Source organism: Hemiscyllium ocellatum (genome assembly GCF_020745735.1).
Source record: "Hemiscyllium ocellatum isolate sHemOce1 chromosome 27 unlocalized genomic scaffold, sHemOce1.pat.X.cur. SUPER_27_unloc_12, whole genome shotgun sequence".
Lineage (NCBI taxonomy): Eukaryota > Metazoa > Chordata > Chondrichthyes > Orectolobiformes > Hemiscylliidae > Hemiscyllium > Hemiscyllium ocellatum.
In genome coordinates this window covers 653,976-681,956 of record NW_026867479.1, presented here as the reverse complement: position 1 = coordinate 681,956, position 27,981 = coordinate 653,976, and the positions used below count along the sequence as shown (strand labels likewise).

The 27,981-nt window shown below is 45.9% G+C and overlaps 1 protein-coding gene and 1 pseudogene across 5 annotated transcripts; one reads left to right on the top strand and one right to left on the bottom strand.

Annotated features, from left to right (window-relative positions):
* LOC132807288 (zinc finger protein 135-like) overlaps nucleotides 1-27,981 on the top strand; it is a 59,360-nt pseudogene that overhangs the window by 26,183 nt on the left and 5,196 nt on the right.
* Nucleotides 25-27,506, bottom strand: LOC132807278 (zinc finger protein 239-like). 5 transcript variants are annotated; one of them, XM_060821548.1, is made up of 4 exons: nucleotides 27,268-27,506; nucleotides 23,379-23,575; nucleotides 6,111-6,173; nucleotides 25-2,096 (listed from the first exon to the last, which is right to left on the bottom strand). In XM_060821548.1, exon 4 carries the CDS (start codon nucleotides 1,699-1,701, stop codon nucleotides 853-855), a length of 849 nt encoding a protein of 282 aa, XP_060677531.1. In that variant the 5' UTR covers nucleotides 1,702-2,096; nucleotides 6,111-6,173; nucleotides 23,379-23,575; nucleotides 27,268-27,506; the 3' UTR covers nucleotides 25-852. The 5 variants fall into 5 exon arrangements, with proteins under 5 accessions (XP_060677531.1, XP_060677534.1, XP_060677530.1 ...); XM_060821551.1 differs by lacking the exon at nucleotides 6,111-6,173; XM_060821547.1 differs by lacking the exons at nucleotides 23,379-23,575; nucleotides 27,268-27,506 and adding an exon at nucleotides 10,768-10,994.

The following is a 27,981-nucleotide window of genomic DNA, read 5'->3' as shown; positions in this document are numbered from 1 at the left end:
CAGTAAGTTCTTGGCATGGACACATTTCCAACTTAGTAGGTTTATTCAAATTTTATAACATATTGGGGGGTAGCACACTGCTTAGCATTGCTACCTCACAGCATAAGGGACCCAAGTTCAATTCCAGCCTCAGGTAACTGTCTGTGTGGAATTTGCATGTTTTCCCTGTCTGCACAGGTTTCCTTCCACAGTCGAAAGAGGGGCTTCGGTACATCTGTGTGGACCTCCTCCAGTAAACTGAGGGCAATGGGGCACTGTGAGGATCAGTAGACCAGACAATCTATCAATCAGTCAGCAAGTTCTCTCCAGGAGACTCGTCTCAAGGCAGGCAGCGGTTTCTTATCTCATCCATTCTCCTACCCTCCACAAACTCCACACAGACAGTTGCCCCAAGGGTGGAATTGATCCTTGGTTCCTAGTGCCATGAGGCAGCAGTGCTAATCACTGAGTCACCATGGGGTTGCAGTCCAACGGAAAACAAATACAGTGCACCAACTCTCCCACTGCACCCACTGTCAGGAGAATCAGTCCTGGGGGGGACTCACAGCAGTGTCAGTGGTGGAATCTGATTGTTGTGAGCGCTGGTGCCCCCGCTGGTGCTTCCGTAAGTTGCGGGAAAATGTAAACCTCTTCCCGCACTCAGGGCAGCTGAAGGGCCTCTCCCCGGTGTGGACACGCTGGTGCTTCAGCAGAGCAGAGGAATCGCTGAAGGCCTTCCTGCACTCGGGGCAGCTGAATGGCCTCTCCCCTGTGTGGACCCGCTGGTGGGTCAGCAGTGTGCAGGAGCGGGTAAAGCCCTTCCCGCACTCTAGGCAGGCGAACGGCTTCTCTCCGGTGTGAATGCGCTGGTGCCTAAGCAGGGCAGAGGAATTGCTGAAGGCCTTCCCGCACTCGGGGCAGCTGAATGGCCTCTTCCCCCGTGTGGACCCGCCGGTGGGCCACGAGGTTAGAGGAAACAGCAAAACCCTTCCCGCACTCGGGGCAGGAGAACGGTCTCTCGCGGCTGTGGATCCGCTGGTGGGTCAGCAGGTTGGAGGGCTGGGTAAAGCACTTTCCGCACTGGAGGCAGGAGTATGGCCTCTCCCCAGTGTGGACTCGCTGGTGCCTCAGCAGGTGGGAAGACCTACTGAAGGCCATCCTGCACTCAGGGCAGCTAAAGGGCTTCTCACCCGTGTGGACCCGCAGATGGGTCAGCAGAGCGGAAGAGCGGGTGAAGCCCTTCCTGCACTCAGGGCACGAGAACGGCCTTTTCCCGATGTGGATCCACTGGTGCCTCAGCAGGGTAGAGGAATCACTGAAGGCCTTCCCGCACTCAGGGCAGCTGAATGGCCTCTCCCCTCTGTGGACCCGTTGGTGCTTCAGCAGGTCCGAGGATTTGCTGAAGGCCTTCCCACACTCAGAGCAGGGGAAGGGCCTTTCCCCAGCATGGACGCGCTGGTGGGCCAGCAGGTGGGAGGAGTAGGTGAAGCCCTTCCCACACTCGGGGCAGGAGAATGGCTTCTCCCCAGTGTGGACTCGGCGGTGGTCCAGCAGGTGGGAGGAGCAGGTAAAGCCTTTCCTGCACTCGGGGCAGGAGAATGGCCTCTCCCCGGTGTGAGTTCGCCGATGAATCTCCAGGACAGATGGGGCATGGAAGCCTCTCCCGTAGTCGCAACACTTAAACGGTTTCTTCACGGTGTGGGAGTCCTCTGGTTTAACCATGGCCGCAGCTACAGCCTCGTGTACGGTCCCTGCCCACAGTAAATTCCTCTTTCCTGGCCGTATAACTGTTTCAGGCTTTACACACAGTGCGCTGTAACAGTAGAGACTCTCATCCAGTCCCGCTGATGCTGAAAATGGTCTGAAACAGGAACCAAAATGTTTTGCTCCTTCTCACAGAATCATAGTTGAAAATCGTTGAGGTCCCGATGGATTGAGTGACTGTCAGACATTGATGTGAAAGTGGGGACTGCAGAGGCTGGAGAGGAGTTGAAAAGTGCGGTGCTGGAACAGCACAGCAGGTCAGGCAGCATCCAAACAGCAGGAGAATCGACGATTCAGGCATAGGCCCTTCATCTGTTGATTTTTAAACTTCAGTCTTCAAATCTTCAAATACTCTGGAAAAAGAGATTACAAAAGTCATCACGGTCAGTCCAGGGTAGAAATTCAGAACAAGCTACTCCACTTTCTGCAGAACATTTTTTTCTTTTGCTGTTCCACAAAATTGAAAGCATCCCACTCTCTCTCCTCCTACTCCATTCTCACTCCGCTCAAATTAATTCTCCTGAAGGTGCTGATTCTGGATCTTACAGGGACAGAAAAAGCAAAAACGTCAGGACTGACATCTTCGAATTTTGGATAACACCACGTGAAAGTTAATATCTTTCAGGATATTGCTGAGAGTGAGCAATCTGATTTTGGGAAGCAAAAGAAGTGTAAATTCAGGTTGAACCTGCAATACAGCTTCTTGATAAAAAACAGACATGAATTGGTTATCGTCCCTGTGGTGGGTGGTGGGTGGTGGTGGTGGTGGTGGTATGTGGAGGGTGGAATGAGACATGAAGGCATTGACGCAGACAACCCGAGAGAAACTAAACATATGGACATGGCAAATATTCGTGGCAAGCCAGAGTCAGATCTACAGCACAGAACAGCCCCTTCGGGCCATCCAGATATCCTAGCCTAATCTAGTCCCATTTGCCAGCACTTGGCCCATATCCCTCTAAACCTTTCCTATTCAAATACCTATCTAGATGCCTTTTAAATGTCATAGCTGTATCAACATCCACCACTTCCTCTGGCAGCTCATTCCTTATACACACCACTCTCTGCATGAAAAGGTTACTCCTTAGGACCCTTTTAAATCTTGCCCTCCTCCACTCTAAACCTTTTATCCTCTAGTTCTGGATACTCTCACCCAGGGAAATGTCCTTGTCTATTTACCCTATCCATGCCTCTCATGATTTTATTAATGACTCTCAGTCACCCCTCAGCCTCTGGTGCACGAGGAAAGACAGCCCAGCCCATTCAGCTCAAACCCTGACAACATCCTTTTAAATGTGTTTTGAACCCATTCAAGTTTCACAATATCATTCTGATAGGAGCGAGACCAGAATTACACACAACATTCCAAAAGTGGTCTACCCAATGTCCTATCAGCCACAACACAACTTCCCAACTCATATCCTCAGTCAGAGGATTGGGAAAGTTTTCAAAACCCACAAAAAGACAACCAGGAAAGAATGCAGGGACAAACCAAATTTGAGGGTCAGCTTGGAAGCATCAATGAGAAAATGGCGCACTGGGTTTATTGCTACCCGTTCTTCTTGAGTACGTATACGTATTTCTCTTCTGCCCATCGCAGTTCCTCTGTGCTGCAATGTGTGGTGGCTCGTTGAAATAATCTGATGCAGCTTCGTTTGTGGGTGTTGGGATGATTGCTTCTGTAGTTACGTATTTGGTCTGTGTGTATTGTTTCTTGTCGACGCGAGTTTGAAGTTCCCCTTAACTGTTTGCTCTACTGTGACATCTAGGAATGGCACTTTGTTGTTGTTCTCCTCCTGTTCAAACCAGGAGCCCCCCTCAGGCCCACAGTCTCACTACCTGGAACACCAGTATACAGACTAGTCAAAGGCCTCCAGTGAAGACGAAAACAGAGAGTAGAAGATTCATGCCACTCCATTCACTCCACCCAAGAATTCCTGAACACCAAAGACACCAAGATAGAAGAGGATGAAATAATGCTGTCCTTTGACATACCAGCCCCGTTCACATCCATTAACATCAACATGGCCAAAGAAACACTGACTACACTACAAAAACCACCAAAGACACAAACACCAAACAGCACCAACTTCATCAGCAAAGATAACACTGTCAAGCTTGTGGACCCATATCTTATCACCTACTTCACATTCAATAATAAGCCTTACAAATAAATCAACAGAACACCCATGAGACCACCAATATCAAGGTTCCTAGCAGAAGCAATAATGCAGAGACTTGAACAAACAGTCCTCCCAACGCTCCAACCCAAAATTTGGGTCCACCACAGTGATGACACCTTTATCATCACAAAATGAAACAGATTAGAGGAAACCTACAACATCACCAACAATATCCTTACTGGCATAAAATTCACAGAAGAGAACAACAACAACAAAGTGCCATTCCTAGATGTCAGTAGAGTGAACAGTCAATAGGGAACTTCAGACTAACATCTACAGGAAAACAACATACACAGACCCAAGTACCTAATGCAGAAGCAAATCATCCCAAACAAATCTGCATCAGGACACTATTTCAACGAGCTACTACACACTGCACCACCCAGGAACTATGAAGAGCAGAAGATAAATACTTATACAGCATATTCAAGAAGAACAGGTACCCAATAAACCCTGTCCGCTGATTTCTCAACAACAAACTCAAACAAGCAGACACATGCACAGAAACCCCAGCCACATTACCTTACATCAAAGACATCTGTCAAGTGTGAGGTTGTCCATTTTGGAAGGACAAATAAGAATGCGGAATACAGGGTTAACGGTAGGGTTCTTAGTAAGGTGGAGGAACAGAGGGATCTTGGGGTCTATGTTCATAGCTCTTTGAAAGTTGCCACTCAGGTGGAGAGAGCTTGTAAGAAGGCCTATGGTGTATTAACGTTCATTAGCACAGGAATTGAATTCAAGAGTTGTGAGGTGATGTTGCAGCTTTACAGGACTTTGGTGAGGCCACATTTGGAGTATTGTGTGCAGTTCTGGTCGCCTCACTTCAGGAAAGATGTGGAAGCTTTGGAGAGGGTGCAGAGGAGATTTACCAGGCTGTTGCCTGGAATGGAGAATAGGTCGTACGAGGATAGGTTGAGAGTGCTAGGCCTTTCCTCACTGGAACGACGAAGGATGAGGGTTGACTTGATAGATGTTTATAAGATGTTCAGGGGAATAGATAGAGTAGACAGTGAGAGACTTTTCCCCCGGGTACAGAGTGTTACAAGAGGACATAAATTTAAGGTGAAGGGTGGAAGGTACAGGGGGGATGTCAGGGGTACGTTCTTTATCCAGAGAGTGGTGGGGGCATGGACTGCGCTGCCTGTGGGAGTGGCAGGGTCAGAATCATTGGTGACCTTTAAGCGGCAATTTGATAGGTACATGGATAGGACAAATGTTCGGCACAACATCGTGGGCCGAAGGGCCTGTTCTGTGCTGTATTGTTCTATGTTCTAAATAATGTCTAGACAACTCAAACCTCTCTGCATCATGGTAGCCCACAAACCTACCAACACACTTAAGCAGCAGCTAATGAACCTGAAAAAAAAACAAATATTATTTACAAATTACCATACAAAGAAATATAGACATAGACTCTGTCCCCATAGTTCTTGGTGGCAAGAAATGCTGGGATGAGATAAGGAAGATTGTTTTCAGTCAGAAAGTGGTGACTCTGCGGAACTCATTGCCACTGAAATGAGGCAAGTAACTGAGTGCTCTTAAAGCAGATAAAGATAGGCTCTTGATTAGTAAGGAAATCAAGGGTTACAGGGAGGAGGCAGGAGAATGGGGTTGAGAAACATTGGCCATGATCGAATGGTAGAGCAGATTCAACAAGTTGAATGGACTGATTCTGCATCTGTATCTTATGGATCTGTAACCACAAAGATCTGACTTAATTTTCACGACTTTTACTGTGTCCCTGTCGTATTTATAGCAAGCGTGTGGCAATACGTTGCAGATTTCTCAAGCTAGATCTTCTAATTTGATATCAAATATTGATAATTGGAGCTAATATTAGAGAGAGTAAAGGTGCGTATTTCTTGGATAAATAAACCGGTCATGCATTTTAAGCTTAAACCTTGCATACTTGCGAAATTAGAGTTGCCATTTTGCCCGCTGTCATCAAATCTCCAATTATACTGCCCTTTCACTTGATAACCCATTTTGGGAAATAATAAACATAACTGAGGTTGTGTGTTTTATGCAAGCGCTTTAAGCTTTTGATATAATGATTTTAAGCCATCTACACAGAGTGTGATTGAATTTCTAAACTTAAGTAACAGCCTTATTGTTATTTGTGTCACTCACATAACTGTGATTAATGTAAATATTGAATTAAACTTATTGAAAAGAACATACTTGCTGAATTAGAGTCAGCATTGTTTTCAGTGCTTTGTCCATTATTCCCTTTCACCTTATTACCTATTTTAGAGAAAGAAAAAGATTGCACATGTTTGAACATTTACTTTTTTTGGCAATATTATAAAATGAAGAAAGCAGTTCAGTCAGTCAACTTCAATCTTCACCCGGTCACTTTTTAGAAAAGGTTTTGAGCAGTTATAAAATAATAATGCAAGATTACCTAATTTGCAGCATTGCTTGAGATAGATTTAATAGCACAAGAAGTTATGATCTCGATTCAGTAATGTCTTGATTTGAACATAGTTTAAGTTAAGCAAAGGGTGTTGCGGAAATTGAAGTCGTTATGAAAATGTTACCAGGGAAAACATTGGATCAAAAAAAAAATCTGGTTTGAGTTTCTTCTTTGGGTATAAACAGATACTGGATCCAAGTATCCTCCTAATCTTCTAAAACTATGCCCACAACATGAACACAATGCAACCTCAATAAATCAGGCCCAAAAGAAATTCAGAACCCACACTAATATATGGCAAGGAGGAAAGTTTTAGACTACAGGGCAATAAAGATGGCTTGGTCAGATGAGCAGAACAATGGCAGGTGGAGTTCAATCCTGAAATGATTGAGATGATACATTTCAGGAGGATCAACAGGCAAGGGAGTACATGATGAATCGCAAGAACTTAGAATGTACTGAAGATCAGAGAAAGGTATATGTGTTCATAAATTCTTGCAGGCAACAGGACATGTGGATTAAGTGGTTAAGAAGGCATATGAAATACTTGCCCTTAGTAGTTAAAGCATTGAACATGAGAACCAGGAGATCATGATGGAACTGTACAAGACATTAGTTGGGCCATAGCTGGAGTAGTGGATCTGATTGTCACATTATCAGAAAAATGTGATGGCACTAGAAAGGGAATACTAACCCAGAGTGGTGCATGTTGGTGGGTTTCAGCTAGGAGAGTGATTAGATCGGCTGAGGGTATTTTCCTTAGAGCAGAGAAGGCTGGGTGAGGACCTGTTTGGAGTGTACAGATAAGACACTTAGGGTCTAGGTAGGAAGAAACTTTTCCCCTTGGTGGATGGCTTCAGCAGTTCAGACAGGGAAAAACTTTGTTCTTGTGGTGGTCAGTGGAGACTTAATCAAGTATTAACTACCAGTGCATTTCACATAGATGTTGTATAAATCAAGATCTTATTGATCACTATTGACACAATTAAACCTATTGATCTGACTCTTGACAAAATAAGAACATATTTTAGTGCATAACATTTTCCCATAATACAGACATTTGCAGTAGTGCAGTTATGTGAAAAGAAATCTGCGTTGTTAATTTAGTTTGTTGCTCCACTTCATAAATGTTGTTTTCATTTATTTTGAAACATCAACCCTTCCACTCTTTCTAAAGGTACTTGACACTTTAATTTCTTTTTCTTTGCCAATTTTCTTTCACCAACAAAACCATTCACTTTTTTGGCATTGGGTGGGGGAGCTCTGCCAGTTGACAATTTCTTGCTAAAATTGTTTCACTTGACATGAGTCTTGTCAATAAATGACAGCAACAGCAACAGCTAATATGGATGATAACATTTCAACAAAAGTATACCAAAGTGCTTCACATTATGTATCACCCAAGTTGGAGAAATGTGAGGATCTCCTTCTTGGCCTTTCCCCTCGGCTGAGGTGTGGTGACCCTCAAGATAAACCACCACCAGCCATCTCTAATGAGAGAGAACAGTCTAATCCTCTGGGAAGAATGTGATGAATGTGTTTAAAGTTGAAAGACTGTTGAAATAGAAGGGAGAGGCATGGTGGCTCAGTGGTTAGCACTGCTGCCTCACAGCACCAGGGACCCGGGTTCAATCCCATCCTGGGGCGACTGTCTGTGTGGAGTGTGCACATTCTCCCCGTGTCTGTGTTGGTTTCCTCCGGGTGATCCGGTTTCCTCCCACAATCCAAAGATATGCAGGCTAAGTGAATTGACCATGCTAAAATTGCCCATAGTGGTACATAAGTCAGGGGTAATTGTAGAGGAATGGGCTTGGCTGGCATACTCTCTACAGGGTCAGTATGGAGTTGTTGGGCCGAAGGGCATATTTCCACACATAGGGATTCTATGACTGTAACAAACACTACATCTGACAAACTGGTATAAAACTAGCCACCTGGATATATAAACATCAACTAGCCACAAAAACACATGATCCACTATCACTAGTATCTTTACATACAGACAACGGAGGATACCATGCCGACTGGGACCATCCTATGACAAGCCACCATCCTATAAGCCAACCAGAAACACACAAGAATTCCTCGGAGCACGTCGTTCCAACTGGAAATCTATTGATTTGGACCCCATCTATTATGCTCTGAGAAAAAGAACGGAAATGATATCACCCACCCTAAGAAACCAAAAGACATAAATAGAAAGCAGGACATAGCACCAGCGCTCCACTAGACTTACTGATAATGTTATCTTGTATGGTGATGAAACATTTGAAAATGACCTTCCAGCTCAGCGAGCAAACTTACATCCAGAATGAGAAAATTCCCATTGACACAAAGGCTGCCATAAAGTTGGAATTCTCTCCCAGAAATATCAGCTGATGGTGCCCTCACCAAGAGGGATGCTCGCGCTCCCCGCCCCAAGACAACGTGCGTCTTACCCTTACGAATATGGTGACCGGTTGCCCCCAGAGGTCCTTCCCCAAACAAAGTAAACACTGGGCCTGTGGAGCTTTTATTCACGGCCTCAGGCCTCCCCTAGGAGTTGATAAACTCTCCAGTCTCCCTCCTCCCACGGTTTCCAATCCTCCCCTGTCTCACTGTCTCCTCTCGGTAAAAACAATGACTGCAGACGCTGGAAACCAGAGTGTAGGTTAGAATGGTGCTGGAAAAGCACAGCAGTTCAGGCAGCATCTGAGGAGCAGGAAAATTGACATTCTGGGCAAAAGCCCATCATCAGGAATACAGGCAGAGATCTTGAAGGGTGGAGAGATAAATGAGAGTAGGGTGGGGGTGTGGAGAAAGTAGCATAGAGTACAATAGGTGAGTGGGGGTGGGAAGAAAGTGATAGGTATGGGGGGAGGGGTGGTGGAGTGGATAAGTGGAAAAGAAGATAGTTAGGTAGGACAAGTCATGGGGACAGTGCTGAGCTGGAAGTTTGGAACTGGGGTGAGGTGGGGGAAGGGGAAATGAGGAAATTGTTGGAAGTCTACATTGATGCCCTGTGGTTGAAGTGTTCCGAGGCGGAAGATGAGGCATTCTTCCTCCAGGCGTCTGGTGGTGAGGGAGCAGCGGTGAAGGAGGCCCAGGATCTCCATGTCCTCGCAGAATGCAAGGGGGAATTGAAATGTTGGGCCACAGGGCGGTGTGGTTGATTGGTGCGGGTGTCTCAGAGATGTTCCCTAAAGCGCTCTGCTAGGTGTCCAGTCTCCCCAATGTATAGGAGACAGCATCTGGAGCAATGGATACAATAAAGGATATTGGTGGATGTGCAGGTAAAACTTTGATGGGTGTGGAAGGCTCCTTTAGGGCCTTGGATGGAGGTGAGGGCGCAGGTTTTGCAATTCCCGCGGTGGCTGGGGAAGGTGTCAGGATGGGAGGGTCGGTTGTAGGGGGGCATGGACCTGACCAGGTAGTCACAGAGGGAACGGTCTTTGCGGAAGGTGGAAAGGGATGGGGAGGGAAATATATCCCTGGTGGTGGGGTCTGTTTGGAGGTGGCGGAAATGTCGGCGGATGATTTGGCTTATGCGAAGGTTGGTAGGGTGGAAGGTGAGCACCAGGGGCGTTCTGTCCTTGTTATGGTTGAGGGGTGGGGTCTGAGGGCAGAGGCGCGGGATGTGGACAAGATGCGCTTGAGGGCATCTTCAACCACGTGGGAAGGGAAATTGCGGTATCTGAAGGAGGCCGCCATCTGGTGTGTTCTGTGGTGGAACTGGTCCTGCTGGGAGCAGATACGGCGGAGGCAAAAGAATTGGGAATACGGAATGGCATTTTTGCAGGAGGTAGGGTGGTAAGAGGTATAGTCCAGGTAGCTGTGGGAGTCGGTGGGTTTATAAAATGCCAGTGTCAAGTCGGTCGTTATTAATGGAGATGGAGGGGTCCAGGAAGAGGAGGGAGGTATCAGATGGTCCAGGTAAATTTAAGGTCAGGGTGGAATGTGTCGGTGAATTTTGCTCAACCTCCTCGCGGGAGCACGAGATGGCGCCAATGCAGTCATGAATGTAGCGGAGGAAGAGGTGGGGAGTGGTGCCGGTTTAATGACGGAAGATGGACTGTTCTATGTAGCCAACAAAGAAACAGGAATAGCTGGGGCCCATACGGGTACCCATGGCTGTCCCTTTGGTCTGGAGGAAGTGGGAGGATTCAAAGGAGAAATTGTTAAAGGTGAGGACCAGTTTGGCCAGATGAATGAGAGTGTCGTTGCAAGGGTACTGTTGGGGACGTCGGGAGAGGAAGAAACGGAGGGCATGGAAGCCATGGCGGATGGAGGTGTAGAGGGATTGGATATCCAAGGTGAAGGTGAGGCGTTGGGGGCTGGGGAAACGGAAGTCTTGGAGGAGGTGGAGGGTGTGGGTGGTGTCCTGAACGTATGTGGGGAGTTCCTGGACTGGGGGGATAGGACAGTGTCGAAGTAGGTACTCACTGTCCCCTCTCCCCGGGCGCTCAGGCCTGGCGACCTCTCCGGGATGTTTCCGAAACCTGTTTCTGTTCTGAAAGAGAATCACTGGACACGTAACGTTTCCTCGGATTCTCTTGACACATGCAGCCAGGGCTGCTCAGCTTTTCCAGCGGTTTCTGTTCTTGTTTCTTCAGCCGCCGGCGCCATTCCTCTCCCACACTCAGTAACACTGTCTTTGTCCCACTACATGACCTACACTGCACATGCGCCAACTCACAAGGGGCTGGGTCACCAAGCCGTGACGTCACCCCGCGTGTAGTGGGCGCGGTTCGACGAGGCATCCAACCAATCGGAGACAATGGGGGCGGGGCGAATGTGTTCCCTGCTCCCCTCGCCAGCCACCTGAAAGGTGGGTTTTCTTTAAGTTTTGACGTAGTTAAAAAAAATTCAGTCTTTTCCGAAATGTTATTCCAGACCTCGAAAGATGAAACATTGGAAAACTTGCAAAAATAAACGAAGGGATACTAAAAAAAAAGATAAATTACGAAAGAAACCTAGCGCAAAATATCAAAAAGAATAGCAAAAGCTTCTGTTGGCATGCTGAAGGGAACAGAGTCGCTAAGGTCCCTTGGAAGATGAAACCAGTGAGTTAATAGGAGGAACACTGAAATGGCAGAGGTGCTAAGTCAATCCTTTTCCTCAGTTTTCAAGCTCGAGGACAATAGTACCATTCCTATTGGAATGGGCAAGTCAGAGATGATAGAAAGGATAGAACTTAAACAATAACATTGAGAGGGAAAAGGTACACAGCAAACTATTAGGCTGGAGGGCAGATAAATCCCCTGGGCCTGACGACCTACATGCCAGGGTACTATATAGACTTCAGTAAGGTGTTTGACAAGATTCCCCAAGGGGGACAAGTTCGCAAGGTTAGATATCATGGAATACAGCGAGAACTAGCCATTTGGATACAGTACCAGCTCACAGGTAGGAAGACAGAGGGTGATGGTGGAGAGTTGCTTTTCAGACTGGAGGCCTGTGACCAGCAGTATACCACAAGAATGGGTGCTGGGTCCAATTCTTTTCATCATTTATATAAATATTCCTGTCAGGGTGAAAGGGAAGGCTGGTAGGTATAGGGAATGCTAGATGAGTAAAGAAACTGAGGGTCTGGTTAACAAAAAGAATGAAGCATATGTCAGGTATAGACAGGATAGATCGAGTGAATCGTTAGAAGAATATAAAGAAAGTAGGAGTATACTTAAGAGGGAAATCAGGAGGGCAAAAAGGGGACATGAAATAGCTTTGGCAAATAGAATTAAGGAGAATCCAAATGGTTTTTACGAATATATTAAAGACAAAAGAGTAACTAGGGAGAGAATCGGGCCCCTCAAAGATCAGCAGGTCAGGCAGCATCCAAGGAGCAGGAGAACTGATGTTTCAGGCATAAGCCCTTCTTCAGGAATCAGGCTTATGCCCGAAATGTCAATTCTCCTGCTCCTTAGATGCTGCTTGACCTGCTGCGCTTTTCCAGTAACACATTTTTCAGCTCTGATCTCCAGCATCTACAGTCCTCACTTTCTCCTCAAAGATCAGCAAGGTAGCCTTTGTTGTGGAGCCACAGAAAGTGGGGGAGATACTAAATGAATATTTTGTGGAAGTATTTACTGTGGAAAAGGACATGGAAGATATAGACTGTAGGGAAATAGATGGTGACATCTTGCAAAATGTCCAGATTACAGAGGAGGGAAGTGCTGGATGTCTAGAAACGTTTAAAAGTGGATAAATCCACAGGACCTGATCAGGTGTACCCGAGAACTCTGTAGGAAGCTAAAGAAGTGATTGCTGGGCCTCTTGCTGAGATATTTGTATCATCGATAGTCACAGGTGAGGTGCCGGAAGACTGGAGGTTGGCAAACGTGGTGCCACTGTTTAAGAAGGGTTGTAAGGACAAGTCAGGGAACTGTAGACCAGTGAGCCTGACCTAGGTGGTGGGTAAGTTGTTGGAGGGAATCCTAAGGGACAGGATGTGCATGTATTTGGAAAAGCAAGGACTGATTCGGGATAGTCAACATGGCTTTGTGCGTGGGAAATCATGTCTCACAAACTTGATTGAATTTTTTGAAGTAACAAAGATGATTGATGATGGCAGAGCATAAGATCTGATCTATGTGGACTTCAGTAAGGCGTTCGACAAGGTTCCCTTGGGAGACTGATTAGCAAGCTTAGATCTCATGGAATACAGAGAGAACTAGCCATTTGAATACAGAACTGGCTCAAAGGTAGAAGGTGGTGGTGGAGGGTTGTTTTTCAGACTGGAGGTCTGTGACCAGTGGAGTGCCACAAGGATCGGTGCTGGGTTCCCTACTTTTTGTCATTTACATAAATGATTTGGATACAAGCATAAGAGGTACAGTTAGTAAGTTTGCAGATGACACCAAAATTGGAGGTGTACTGGACAGCGAAGAGGGTTACCTCAGATTACAACAGGATCTTGACCAGATGGGCCAGTGGGCTCAGAAGTGGCAGATGAAGTTTAATTCAGATAAATGCGAGGTGCTGCATTTTGGGAAAGCAAATCTTAGCAGGACTTATACACTTCATGGTAAGGTCCTTGGGAGCGTTGCTGAACAAAGAGACCTTGGAGTGCAAGTTCATAGCTCCTTGAAAGTGGAGTTGCAGGTAGATTGGATAGTGAAGGCGGCGTTTGGTATGCTTTCCGTTATTGGTCAGAGTATTGAGTACAGGAGTTGGAAGGTCATGTTGCGACCGTACAGACCACTGTTGGAATATTGCATGCAATTCTGGTCTCCTTCCTATCGGAAAGATGTTGTGAAACTTGAGCGGGTTCAGAAAAGATTTACAAGGATGTTGCCAGGGTTGGAGGATCTGAGCTACAGGGAGAAGCTGAACAGGCTGGTGCTGTTTTCCCTGGAGCGTCGGAGGCTGAGGGGTGACCTTTTAAGGGTTTACAAAATTATGAGGGGCACGGATAGGATAAATAGACAAAATCTTTTCCCTGGGGTTGGGGAGTCCAGAACGAGAGGGCATTGGTTCAGGATGAGAGGGGAAAGATATAAAAGAGATCTAAGGGGCACTTTTTCATGCAGACGATGGTACGTTTATTGAATGAACTGCCAGAGGAAGTGGTGAAGGCGAGAACAATTGCAACATTTCAGAGGCAGTTGGATGGGTATATGAATAGGAAGGGTTTGAAGGGATATGGGCCGGGTGCTGACAGGTGATTGGGTTGGGATATCTGGTCGGCATGGATGGGTTAGACTGAAGGGCCTGTTTCCATGCTGTGCATCTCTATGACTCTAAATGCTGTTGATGTCACTTTACGAGGTATAGTTACTAATTTTGCAGATGACACCAAAATTAAAGGTGTAGTGGACAGTAAAGATGCTTAGCTCAGAGGACAACAGGACATTAATCAGATGGGTCAATGGGCTGAGAAGTGGCAGATGGAGTTTGATTTAGATACATATGTGGCACTGCATTTTCGAAAAGCATATCAGAGGAGGACTTATACACTTAATGGTAAGATCCAAGGGAGTGTTGCTGAACAAAGATCTGGAGTACAGGTTCATAGCTCCTTGAAAGTAGTCACAGGTAGATAGGATAGTGAAGGCGGCGTTTGGAATGCTTTCCTTTAATGGTCAGAGTATCAAGTATTGAAGTTGGGAGGTGATGTTGCAGCTGTACAGGGCATTGGTTAGATCACTTTTGGAATATTGTGTGCAGTTCTGGTCTCCTTTCTGTCAGAAGTTTGCTGTGAAACTTGAAAGGGTTCAGAAAAGATTTAGAAGGACGTTGCCAGGGTTGGAGGATTTGAGCTATCAGGAGAAGCTGAATAGGTTGGTCCTGTTTTCCCTGGAGTGTCGGAGGCTGAGAGGTGACCCTATAGAGGTTTATAAAATCATGAGGGGCATTGATAGGATAAAGAGACAAGGTCTTTTCCCTGAGTTTTTTTTTGGGGAGGGGAGGGCGGGGGGGGGGGGGAGGAGTCTAGAATTAGATGGCATACATTTAGGGTGAGAGGGAAAGAAATAAAAGGGACTTAAGGGACAACTTTTTAACGCAAAGGGTGGTGCGGGTATGGAATTAGCTGCTTGAGGAAGTCGTGGAGGCTGGTAAAATTACAACATTTGAATGGAATCTGGATGGAAGGGTTTAGAGGGATATGGGCCAAGTGCTAGCAAATGGTACTAGATTGTTTAGGCTAACTGGTCAACATGGATGAGTTAGAGTGTTAAAGTAGGGATTTGAGACAGCCCAGGGAATCCCTTGTGAAGTCAGACCTGTAGCCTCTCACGATTCGTCCTGGAGATCGTACTCTTTGACAGTCTGGAATCAAAACAAACTCTTACAGACTGTTCAGTTTAATTTTAGTTATCCCCTTTATTTACCAACAGCTCCACTGATACCGATAAGCTAAACTACCTAGGTTCTAGTGACTTAGGAGAGTAGGGGACCAACTCTTCAAGTGTCCTGGCAGGTTACTCTGATGTACTGATACAAAGTGGTTTCCTTTACACAAAGATTTACAAAAACATTGCATGTTCTTAATTCGTAAGGAAGAAAGGTTAATTGACAGGTCTCTGTACGCTTGACTAATCACTCCCACAGGCCCTAAGCCATTCATCAGGTGGGAAAAACATACCCAGCCGAGTTAGGTGCCTGCTAGCAAGATAAACTCCTATCATAAAGAGGTACCAGTCGGAGCTACTTGGAGAGTTCCTAACCTTGCACAGGTCACAGGTCAGATACAACTGTTTTCCAAAATGGCTTCTTAGCAGGAGGGCAAACTTTTGACCATAAAATGGCTTGCTGACACATTGTGCCAGAATCTCTTCAATGTTCAGCCTAGAATAATTTCTAAGCGAGGAGCAGACCCCTGCTTTTTAGGCACTGAATCATACTGTACTCGAGGCTGCGATGTAACCAAAAGGATGCATTAGTCTTCGAATTAAACATGCTTTCTTTTCAGGGTTGTGATTCAAATAAGACATAAGATCTGATTAGTTGGAATTGACAGTGGGGCAGTCTGAAAGGTCTGTTGAGTGGTCTGCAAGAACAGCAAGTTAAAGCTTCATCAATGTTACCTTTTACAGAGTTCATATTTAATAACCGGTAATGACTACTCAATACCATCATAAAGTCTCAAAAATGCAATTACGTTCAATCCAAAGCAGGTAAGCATGAAGACTTAATTTTTTAATGGCTTCGGGAGCCCCAGTGCTACAATGGTTTCTCTCTCTCTTGTCCTTTTGAACTCTTAAGTCAGGGAGTTGTAACAGCAAAGGTGTTTTTCCTTGGTTTGCCTAGCTTGCAAGGGGTAATAAGAATCCATTATAATTAACAGTTCCTGACTGTCAATTACAAGGCCTTTGATAGTACTGAATTTTGTTTCAGGGTCAGAATCAAACGCTGTCATTAATTTGACAAGGGAACAGCCATGAATGTTATCACTGTGTCCTATTTACACAGATTCACTGTTAAGGCAAATGTTCTTAATTGCCTTAAAGTAACCTGTTATCACTTGGTTATCTTCTGCATACCTTGAGTTCTCCCCTTTTACCAAGCCTCCCTGTCTGTCTATTTTTTAGTGTGCACCAAATGTGCTCTATAATTCAACATTACATTTTAGTTTAAATGTTTAAAGACAAGTTTTATGGCTATAGACTTTCTTATTCCCTCCTTTTGTTATTTCATGACAACTACTTGGCTTATGACTATAATTAGTCCATCTAGTCAATTTGTTTTTTCAAATAAGTGCCTCCTCTGACAGGTCATCGTCCAGAGAAGCAGACAAAGGTCAATTAACCAGATTGCTCTTTGGCTTAGGTGAAAAACAATGCACAGTCCATTTCACGCATAAGCGGACAACAGTGTATATTCCTAGGATGAGACCAAGGACTATCAGTACATCCCACACGATCCATCCACACAGCGATCATAGCCAGCAAGTAAACTTCCATCCACATGAATCAGACGACAGTTGGGCAGGTATCTTCCCTGCATCGTGACCAGTTTTGTTAATCACATCTGTGTCGTCCGTAAGATCAGAACATGGTTTAGTAACAAGTTCATTTATGAAAACACAATCATGGGGAGGATCAGGCAGTTCAAGCGGTTCTTCCTGCAGGAATGTAGGGGGGGTTAATGTTAGAGCAGTATTTAAAGGAGAGAAATGGATTCAGAAGTAATGAAATCTCATAGCGACTGATACGAACCATAGCGGGGTGCAGAGTATGTTTAGAAATCCTCCCTCCCCTTCCTAGACCTTTCCATCTCTATCTCGGGCGACCGACTCAACACAGACATCTACTATAAACCGACTGACTCTCACAGCTACCTGGACTACACCTCCTCCCACCCTGCCCCCTGCAAAAACTCCATCCCATATTCCCAATTCCTTCGTCTCCGCCGCATCTGCTCCCAGGAGGACCAGTTCCAACACCGCACAGCCCAGATGGCCTCCTTCTTCAAGGACCGCAGATTCCCCCCAGACTGTTCGACGATGCCCTCCACCGCATCTCCTCCACTTCCCACTCCTCCGCCCTTGAGCCCCACTCCTCCAACCGCCACCAAGACAGAACCCCACTGGTTCTCACCTACCACCCCACCAACCTCCGTATACAACGTATCATCCGCCGTCATTTCCGCCACCTCCAAACGGACCCCACCACCAAGGATATATTTCCCTCCCCTCCCCTATCAGCGTTCCGCAAGGACCACTCCCTTCGTGACTCCCTCGTCAGATCCACACCCCCCACCAACGCAACCTCCACTCCCGGCACCTTCCCCTGCAACCGCAGGAAATGTAAAACTTGCACCCACACCTCCACACTCATTCCCTCCAAGGCCCCAAGGGATCCTTCCATATCCGCCACAAGTTCACCTGTACCTCCACACAAATCATCTATTGCATCCGCTGCACCCGATGTGGCCTCCTCTATATTGGGGAGACAGGCCGCTTACTTGCGGAACGCTTCAGAGAACACCTCTGGGCCGCCCGGACCAACCAACCCAACCACCCCGTGGCTCAACACTTTAACTCTCCCTCCCACTCCACCGAGGACATGCAGGTCCTTGGACTCCTCCACCGGCAGAACATAACAACACGACGGCTGGAGGAGGAGCGCCTCATCTTCCGCCTGGGAACCCTCCAACCACAAGGAATGAATTCAGATTTCTCCAGTTTCCTCATTTCCCCTCCCCCCACCTTGTCTCAGTCGTTTCCCTCAACTCAGCACCGCCCTCCTAACCTGCAATCTCCTTCCTGACCTCTCCACCCCCACCCCACTCCGGCCTATCACCCTCACCTTGACCTCCTTCCACCTATCCCACCTCCATCGCCCCTCCCCCAAGTCCCTCCTCCCTACCTTTTATCTTAGCCTGCTTGGCAAACTCTCTCTCATTCCTGATGAAGGGCTTATGCTCGAAACGTCGAATTTCCTATTCCTGAGATGCTGCCTAACCTGCTGTGCTTTTACCAGCAACACATTTTCAGCCATGTTTAGAAATCAGCAAGGATACTGCAGAATGCGAGGTACAGATTTCTACATTTTGATGTACAGTTATATTAGAGGCAGCCACTACCAGAATGTGGATGGCAGAGAGAATCTGGGTGCAGAAAGGCATACCTTGAGCAACAGGGTCAAGCTTAGTAGAATAATAGGCAATAGGGTGCCAAGAGAAGCCTGTCGCTGGGTGAGAACAGCTGTAGCACAGGTATCAAGGATGGCAACATAAAGATGAAAGTGGCAGTCATACGAACGTCAGCCGAGCATGGTGCTGAAGAGAGGGTCGTTTTAAGCTCCGTAAAGACTTGTAGTTGTTTTGGGGTGAGTTCATACCGTTAAGCTCATTAGGAACTTAACTTTGTTGTCGGGGGGGTGGGGGGAGGTTACAATATAACCACATTGACGTGGATGGTTGAGAAAGGTAGTGGAGTCAGTGTGATTGGACACTTTGTCAGGGCTAGCGAGGAGCTCGATGTATTGAACTCAGGTAGTGACTCCAGGAAATTAAAACAATTCAAGCTAGGCGTGAAGAGTCTCTGAAAAGAGTGTGGGCGAGTGAATAAACCCTTGAGGTAGGCAAGTCCATGTATATTGGTTGCCCTTAAAAGGCGGCAAAAATGTATTGGGTTCAAAGTTTGCGAGAGGATTTGTAGCTCGGGTGCTCTATCAACAGACACATCGACCTAGACCCTATATACCGGCCACTGCAGCGGACAGCAACTCACAACCGGAAGTGGCAGATTCAATAAATGCCGGAGGAATCAGCACAGAAGCGCTTCACGGGAGGCTCCCAAGCACTGAAGATGTCACCTAGAAAGGGGACGAAACGTTTGCAACAAAAACTCCCAGCTCGGCGAACAGAACCACAACAATATATTGGGTTATTTGGATGCAAAGGAAGACAAAAGAATGCATGTTGGAGGTCAACGACAGTGAAGATCTTGGCATCAACTGGAACTTGGCTGAGGATAGTAGCAGGATTGGCAACTGGAGGATTATGAGCCTCAATGATTTTATTTACTTCACGAAGGTCGTGAACAACATTCAGGACGTCCTGGTTTAGGGATCGGAAAGATAGGTGTATTGACAGAAGAATGGCATGGGACTAGAAGGCCTTGCTGTAGAAATGAATCAATGACAGGTTGAATGCCAGCTTCACCTTCTGGTTTCAGGGAGTATTGAGATATAGACAGGAGGACAGAATTAGCTTTGGTCAGAATGGAGATGGGTGGGACCTGAGCAAGGCCCACTTGTGTTTTGGAGTCCACCCACACTCCAGGATATACTGCGTCCTGCGGGTGAGGGCAAGCATGATGATAATGAAGGCTGCCATGGATCGACTAAGGATGTGCATAAAATAGGATTGATCCTTGAGCAAGCAGCTGAATTTCACGGCAAGTTTGATCAGCATGGTCAAAAAGAGTCAGCGTCAAAACCTACATCTTGGGCTTTGTGTTCTGGGTTCAAATGAGTGGTGACACGGGGGAAAATGAGAGGGCCAGTTTTCCAGCTATGAGGAGGAACTGACACGAAAAGAACGCCACCAGCTGGTGACCTGACCTCACCAATCACCCAAGCGTGCTGAGTAGTGCCCAGTAAGGGATTATAACATGTGTTCAAGCCTGAAATCATTCCCAGATGAGTCATAAGCTAAAGTAATGTGGGGGTGAGGGACGTTATGTAAAATAAGATCAAAAGCATAAGGATCCAAATCAAATCACCACCATCGAGGCGGCTTTGGTTTGGTATTGATGCATTGAACAAAATGAGGTGGATCCTGAATCAGGATACTATCATCATGACATTCAAAAGTAATGTTTAGAGGACAGGGGCGAACACTAGCAAGTAGAGGGATACATAATCCATTAGTAACAACAAAGCAAAAAGGGAGTGTGACATAAGTTTTCCACACCACTGTCAGAGGGACAGCGTATGCATGTTTATTAGAGGAACCATCAAAACATTGCTGGATTTCATCATTGTCCGAGATTTGAAAATCAAAAGCATGAGCAAGATGGATGGGAAGTGATGAAACAGTGGCTCCTGTGTCAAACATGAATTCAATATCGTGGCCATTACGGTTAAGAATTAGCATAGGTCCGTCCTCTGGGCTAGCGGTAAGTATGGGAAAATTCAAAGCAGGAAGCTGCTTTATATCCGGGAGTCAGTTTTGAAAAGGGTTTTGTGCAGTAAAAGGGGCCACCTGCTGAGGTCACTGGGGAGGGAGACCAGGAGATTGTCTGTTGTTTTTACTCCGGTGATGAACCAGGGACTGCTATGGAAAGGGCAGTTCTTGGACCAATGTCCTGTTTGATTGCAATTGAAACAAAGGTGTAGTTGTTGGGGGACCCTAGGGGGTGGGGGAGGCAGTGAAGAGTAATGAGAGGGTGTATAGGGGCATCATGGACTGTTGGGGAAGGATACATAGGACCACCGCATAGTCCATTGGGATGTTGTGAATACACAGTACCATTTCTACTGTCCTGCAATACTGGACGATAGTATGAGAGTTTCATTTGTTCGCTTGACTGACCTTGCAGACGGAAAGGTCTACTTTGAATCCTGGGTTTAGGTTTAGCCACTGTAGTTTGGGCAAGTTCTGTCTTGACCGTGCCAACGGTAGCCTTACTCTTGGGATCCTTTAGTTCCCAGAAGTAACAAACCTCTTGGCTGAATTGTGCAACCTCAGCATCTTGCTCGTGGATGTAGTGGGTTTTAATAGCTTTCTGCACCTGATCAGGTAAGACGGTCATACATATGGCATTAAATTGGGATGATCACCCTTGTAGGTAGTTAGCGTCACCAGAGGAAGCGCTATAGCATTCCTTAAAATGGGTAAGGAACTCCTCAGCCCCTTCGCCCAAGCTGGGTTTACATGATAAGACTTTACCCACATCAACTGCACGACACACTGCTTGGTGGAGACAGGCAATAATCCAATGATAGTTTTGGCTGGGTGCCGGACTACAAGCTGGGTATGATTATTACCTTGTAAAATTTCTCAGAACTCGCCCATTTTTCAGGTGAAAAGCTGCATTCTGAGGTGAGTTAGGTCTTGGGAGGCATCATTCTAAATGGTCTTAGTCCTATTAATGTAATTAACAGATCCCTCAGGATTCCTTCCATAATCTGCAACCTTATTGATAATGCTTGAGAGTCATGAGGTTTCCATGGTTGATGAAGATCCATAAATTGGGCTTGTCCCAGATTCCGAACCTGTGGGTCAGGAACCTCTTCTATTCAGGAAATTTCTTTATTGCCCTCCCACATCAGAGTGAGTGCAAGGACCATATTAAAGGTCCTGAGACGTTGGTTGCAAATTTAGTTTAGGGGCAGTGGAAATCAAAAGGAGTCTCTTCAATGTTTCTTCCAGATTTTAATTTTAATTGACTCCTAGTACAGTAGGCACCGGGTTTGTGGTAAGCAGAATTCTTTTTCGGCAGAACAGCTGGGGGAAGGTCATGAGCCTTGGCACATTCGTCATCAGAGTAAGGGGGGAGGGTTCAGCGAGGGAACCGGAGGTGGTTAGCTGACAGGATGGGAGGCATAAAATATTTCCTCCTTCGAGTCAGTATCCCATCCACCATCCACAAATGGATCAGGATTCTTCAGTAATGGGCCTCTGGAAGAGGGGAGGTTGGGGTAGAAGGAATAGGCCTTGTCAGCTTCATCCTGCCCAGCTGCAATTGCAGTCTGTTGTTTATTCACCAGTTTCCTTTTTCTTTAGTGCCCTTGACGTTTCAACGTAGATTCTGAATCTTTGCTTTTTTTTTTAATTTTCTCACTTGCCTATTCCAATTCTGCTTCTAAATCATGTGCTTCACATTTATGTTTTAGTTCTGTCCAATTTAGTTCAGATCCTTCCTCAGTTAATGGACTAACTCCCCTTTTAATATAGTTTTGTCTCCATGATGGTTGCATGGATTTTTCCCATTTTTCCCCGAGCTACCCTTTTCCATTCTGGTAAAGACTTTTAGATTAGATTATTTACAGTGTGGAAACAGGCCCTTCGGCGCAACCCACCCATACATTTACCCCTTACCTAACACTATGGGCAATTTAGCATGGCCAATTCAACTGACCCGCACTTCTTTGGACTGTGGGAGGAAACCCACGCAGGCACGGGGAGAACGTGCAAACTCCACACAGTCTGTCGCCTGAGTCGGGAATTGAACCCGGGTCTCAGGCACTGTGAGGCAGCAGTGCTAACCACTGTGCCACCGTGCCGCCCACTGCTTTCTGCTTACTTCCCTTTCTTTTTTTCCAAACCCCTTGTTCAATTTTAGTGAATAGAGTTAAATCACGTGTGCCTCCTAGAGACCAATCTTTATTCTGTTGAGCAGCTGCAGCTGATATTCTCAATTGTTTCTCATAATTAAGGATACAGACTTGTTATTTCTGTTAGGGGACATTTGTCTTCCATCTTATCTCGGGGCACACTCATTGTTATCCTACCTACTTTAAATCTTCACAAAACTGCTGATCTACAGGGGCTCCAACCTCACAAAACACAAACCGTCATTCGTCAACAAGCAAATGTGCATCCAAACTAAATCTCAAAAGGATTAAACTTTCTGCAAGCTGCAGGGAATCAGTGCTGACTCTCTGTCTGTCTCACTCGCGCGCTCTCTCGTACATACACATGAACATTTTAAGAGGAATGAGGCACTCATATTCCAGATGTCTCATAAATCCTGGATGTGGCACATAGTTGCTTAACCAAGTATACAAGAATTGTATCACTGGCCAGCTTTTTTTTTTAAAATTTTATACACGACAAAAGCAGCAGCCACCCTCTATATTTCGTAAACGAAGAACACCCAAACAGAACAAAATCATAACTAACAAAGCAAGACAAGCCAAGCTGAACAGATACAACAGAGAAAATAATCTCGACTTAAAACTTTCACTAATCAACAACCCAACAATGAACAACAAGACTAATGATTTCTGCAAAACATTCTCAACATTATAAAATCCTGACAATTTCTGTTTTTTGTCCTATGTAAATGATCTCATTTAGGGTTCTGTCAGGGTATCGAGTGTGAAATGGGGGAAACACCACACAGATGTAGACAGAGAGTATTCAAGGTACAATTTTACCTTGTGGGCCCATTGGTCTTGAGTCCAACCCTTAGATGGAACTCCTCTTTTCCAGTTTCACTCAAATGTAGCCCTTGCTGGAAACCTGCTTGCAGCACCAAAATGATGAAGTACAGATATGAGACAGCCGAGGGAGTCCCTTGTGGACTCAGACCTGTCAGCCTATCTTGGTCCCAGAGATCGTACTCTTTGGAAGTCTGGAATAAAAATAAAACTCTTACAGACAGTTTAGTTTAATTTTAAATTATCCCCTTCATTAATACCATCACCGTTACAACATAACACCGATACTTAAGACAAGCTAACTGGATTCTATTAACCCAGGAGAGTAGCAATCACTCTTCTTCCAAGAGCCCTGGCGGGCTACTCTGTGTACTATCTTTATACACAAGTTTATTACAAAGGCGGTGCTGTCGCCAAACAAACTTTCTTTATATGAATTTTCTTTTACAAAAGCACTGCATGTTCTGAACTAGACAGATAACAATGAAGGGCAATAATTCGGGAGAGAAGTGATTGATACCGAGTTACGTTTTGAGGTCAGAATCAAACACATTCATTTCACAAAGGAACAGCCATGAATGTGATCACTCAATACCCTGTTTATACAAATTCACTGATGTTAAGGCAAATGTTCTTAATTGTCTTACCCTCCCTGCCAGTCTATTTTCTTGTGTGGAGAAAATGTGTTCTATAATTCAACATTATATTTTAGTCTAAATGCTTAAGGACAAGTTTTCCTTACAAACGTTCTCGCGACCCCTTTCAAAGTTTCATCAGTTCTTTCCTATACCAGGGGGAGCAAAACTTACCGTAGTATTCCAAAAATGCCCTAACCAACATACAGCCACAATATGACCTCACAACTCCTTTATTCAATGCTCTGACCGATAAAGGAAATCATACTAAACGCCTTCTTCACTAGTCTAGCTACCTGTGACTCCAAGATCTCTTTGTTCAGCAACACTCCCCTTAACTGTCAGTCCTGCCTGGATTGCTCAACCAAAATGCAATCTCTCATTTCTCTAAATTAAACTCCATCTGACACTCCTCAGCCTATTGCCCATCCCAAAAATTCTAATTTATAGCAAACTCTCTTTGCTCTCTCATTCCCTAGAAGCTGAAAATCTTCATACCCCACACTCCCCCTCTGTTTTCACTTTGCTGAACCGAATCCCTGCTGTACCTCATTCTAAAGGGTCAAAATACTGACCAGCCAGGACGAGTGGACGTTGAGAAGATGTTTCCATTGGTAGGAGAGACAAGGAGCTGAGGGTACAGCCTTACAGTAAAGGGAAGACCTTTTAGAACAGAGAGAAGGAGAAACGTCTTCAGCCAGACAGTGGTGAATCTATGGAGGCCAGGTCACTGAGGATATTTAAGTTTGAGATGGATAGGTTCTTGAGTATCAAGGGGATCGAGGGTTACAGTGAGAAAGTGAAAGAATGGGATTGAGAAACTTATCAGCACGATTGTGTGGTATGAACAGACCTGATGGGCTAAACGGCCTAATTTCTGCATCTATGTCTGATGGTCTTTTGCTATCCTGGGCAGAGTGTCAGAATTGGGAGTAGGAGTAGACCATTTGGTCTTTCGTGCCTGTACCAGCATTGAACACATCAAAAATAGGTATTAATCTACCTACATCTTGTAGATAGACTTTGACTTTTCTCACTGGAGCACAGGAGGTTGAGAGGTAACCCTATAGAGGTTGTATAAAATCATGAGGGGGATAGATGAGATGAATCGCAGGTGTCATTGCCCTCGGGTGGGGGTTTTAAGATTAGGCAGCAAATTTTGAAGGTGAGAGGAGAAAGATTTTAAAAAGACTTGAGGGGCAGCATTTATTTTTTAAAAAGAGAGTGGTTTGTGTTTGGAATGAATATCCGGACATTTTCTCACCTTTCCCCCCCATAAACATCCACTTCTTTGTTGTTCAAAAATCACAAGAACTCAGCCTTGAATATATTCAATGACCCCTTAACTGCAGGAAGACATCCCCACTTCTGAACTCAATTCCTCTTGCTAATATACCACTTGCACTACTCATTGCTTGCTGCACCTGACAACTGGCATTGACTGGTGTAGAAGGATGCTGAGGCCCCTTTGTACATCCACACATCATTCCTGATGAAGGGTTCATGCTCGAAATATCTCCTGCTCCTGGAATGTTATTTGACCTGCTGTTTTTCCAGCACCACACTTTTCGACTCTGATCTCCAGCATCTGCTGTCCTCACTTTCTCCATAACCCAAAAAAGTACATCAACATTCAAACAATGCACCTCCTTTCTGTTTTTTTTTTACATAGCAAAAGCTCTAACTTCACATTGGCCATGTGTTTGCCATTTGTGGTCTTCTCTACACTGGGGAAACTGAGCATAAACTTGGGGAACAGTCTGCAGCCAGGGACGCAGAGGCTGACCAGACCTCCCAGTCACCACCCATTTTAATTCCCCTTCCCACTCCATTTCTGACATGACCATCTTTGGCCTCCTCCATTACCACAACGAACTAAACTGCAAATTGGAGGAACAGCACACCTTCCACCTTGGCGGCCTTCAATTTCAAATAACCTCTCGCCACCCCTTGAATCCCTTCCCAGCCCATCCCCGCCACCACCAACCAGATTCCTTCCACCCAGTGACCAACCAGGTTGTACCCTCTACCTGTCCCCACCTATCTCCAATTCACCACCCTGCCCTCAGCACAACATTGTTCTGCGGCTCTCCCTACATCCATCCCCAGTCCTGACCAAGGGTGACACCCAAAACATTGACTTGACATCCTGACACTCCCTGGCTTGCTGCGTTCTTCCAGCCTCCTGCCTGTCTGTCTATTTTGCCAATTGAGTCACAGACCTGGCTCAACTTTTCCCAAGTCTGTCCACTCCCTTTCCTTTCAGTTGCAGCAAGTCAACAATTGAACATCTCAATGAAAAATAAATGGAAAAGAGGATGAGAAATGAGTGTCGTACTCTTGGTCAATCAAAAGGTCTCACCTTTTCTGCCGACAGTGAGGAACACGTGCAATGTTTTGGTGACACCGATGAACATGTGCAGTGTGTCTTGACAGAGGAGCGCACACGATATGCTCAGTAGTGCTGCTGGTATTATTGACAGATTTTAAGTGTCCAAATGCCAATAGGAGAAAAAAAGGGTAGAGCCACAATTGTTTTCCCCATACGGCACAATATTTAATTGCTTTTCCATCTTGTCTGGCTGCTCAACTTCACCCAGTGTAGGGGTGAAGTTCAGAACTAGAGAGCATAGGTGTAGGGTGAGAGCGGAAAGATATAAAAGGTACCTAAGGGGCAACTTTTCCATGCAGAGGGTGGGATGGTGTGTGTATGGAATGAGCTGCCAGAGGAAGTGGTGGAGGGTGGTACAATTACAGCACTTAAAAGGATCTGGGTGGGTAGATGAATGGGAAGGATTTAGAGGCATATGAGCCAAGTGCTGGCAAATGGGAAGAGATTAATTTAGGATATCTGGTCAGCATGGACGGGTTGGACCAAAGGTGTCTGTTTCCGTGCTGTACAATTCTGACGAGTCTAAATAATAAAGTATAATTTGAAAAATAACAAACGATATCCATGTTAACAAGGCTTAGCTCACCACATGCTTTACTAACCATTCTCCACAGGTCCTATCCCTTCAATGACTGAGAAACAGATGCTGGTGCATAATCTGCTCCACTAGTATTTACACACTAGTCTAAGGAATTGCACAAGTAACAGTGAGGGGTAAACAGCACAAGGATTAATGAAACAGTGAGGGGTAAACAGCACAAGCGCCAGTAAAAGCAGATGGAAAGTGAGTGTAAAATGTGACTATGACAGGACAGGCCCCACATTCCTTCCCCTCCGTCCCCCCCACAACCTGCCTCACCTTTCACCTCCCGGGCCCAGTACCTTCCAGGTGGCCCCATAGTTGACACAGGGGCCGCCCCACGACCAGTAGAACTCCACCACCCAGGCGGCCGACCAGTTCCCAAACAGGCCCTTAACCCCATCCGCCTCCAGAATGGTCACCGGCTCCTGCCTGCTGTACAGCCGGCCGGTGTGGCCGTGACACAGCAGCTGCGCCAGGAAGGCGGCGGTGACCAGTGACGGGGGTCTGCCCCGGGCCGCACGGCGCCATTTTCCTAACGGCCGCCGCTTCCCCGCTCGAGCGACTTCTCCTCCCAACCGCCTTCACCCCCGCGTGACGTCTGCACGGGGGGGTGGGCGGGGCCGGGGAGCCTCACCGTCACCAAGCAACAGCCACCTCGCGCTACAACTGCTCATTCACAAAAACAAACTCTCCTGTCTCGCTCTGCAGCTGCAGGGGGGGACACTGCCACGTTTCGAGGACATTTTAACGGGTATTTCCGCAAATACAGAGATGTAAATGGACGAGATTACATTTCAAAGGGATGTGGCACATTCAAAGGGATGTCTTAATATGTAAAGTGACGCAGTTATATCTAAATGAATCTACATTTCGAAGAGACGTTGCCCTGTTTATAAGCAGAGACAATAGTTGTGAATTCTATCTGTGTCTCAATGTTGAGTCAAACTGACAATTTTCTTAGAAAAGCTCTGCACTTAAATTACATTCTTC

Coding starts and splice junctions, on each gene's coding strand:
- LOC132807278 (XM_060821548.1), bottom strand. CDS start 1,701: ATGGTTAAACCAGAGGACTCCCACACCGTGAAGAAACCGTTTAAGTGT.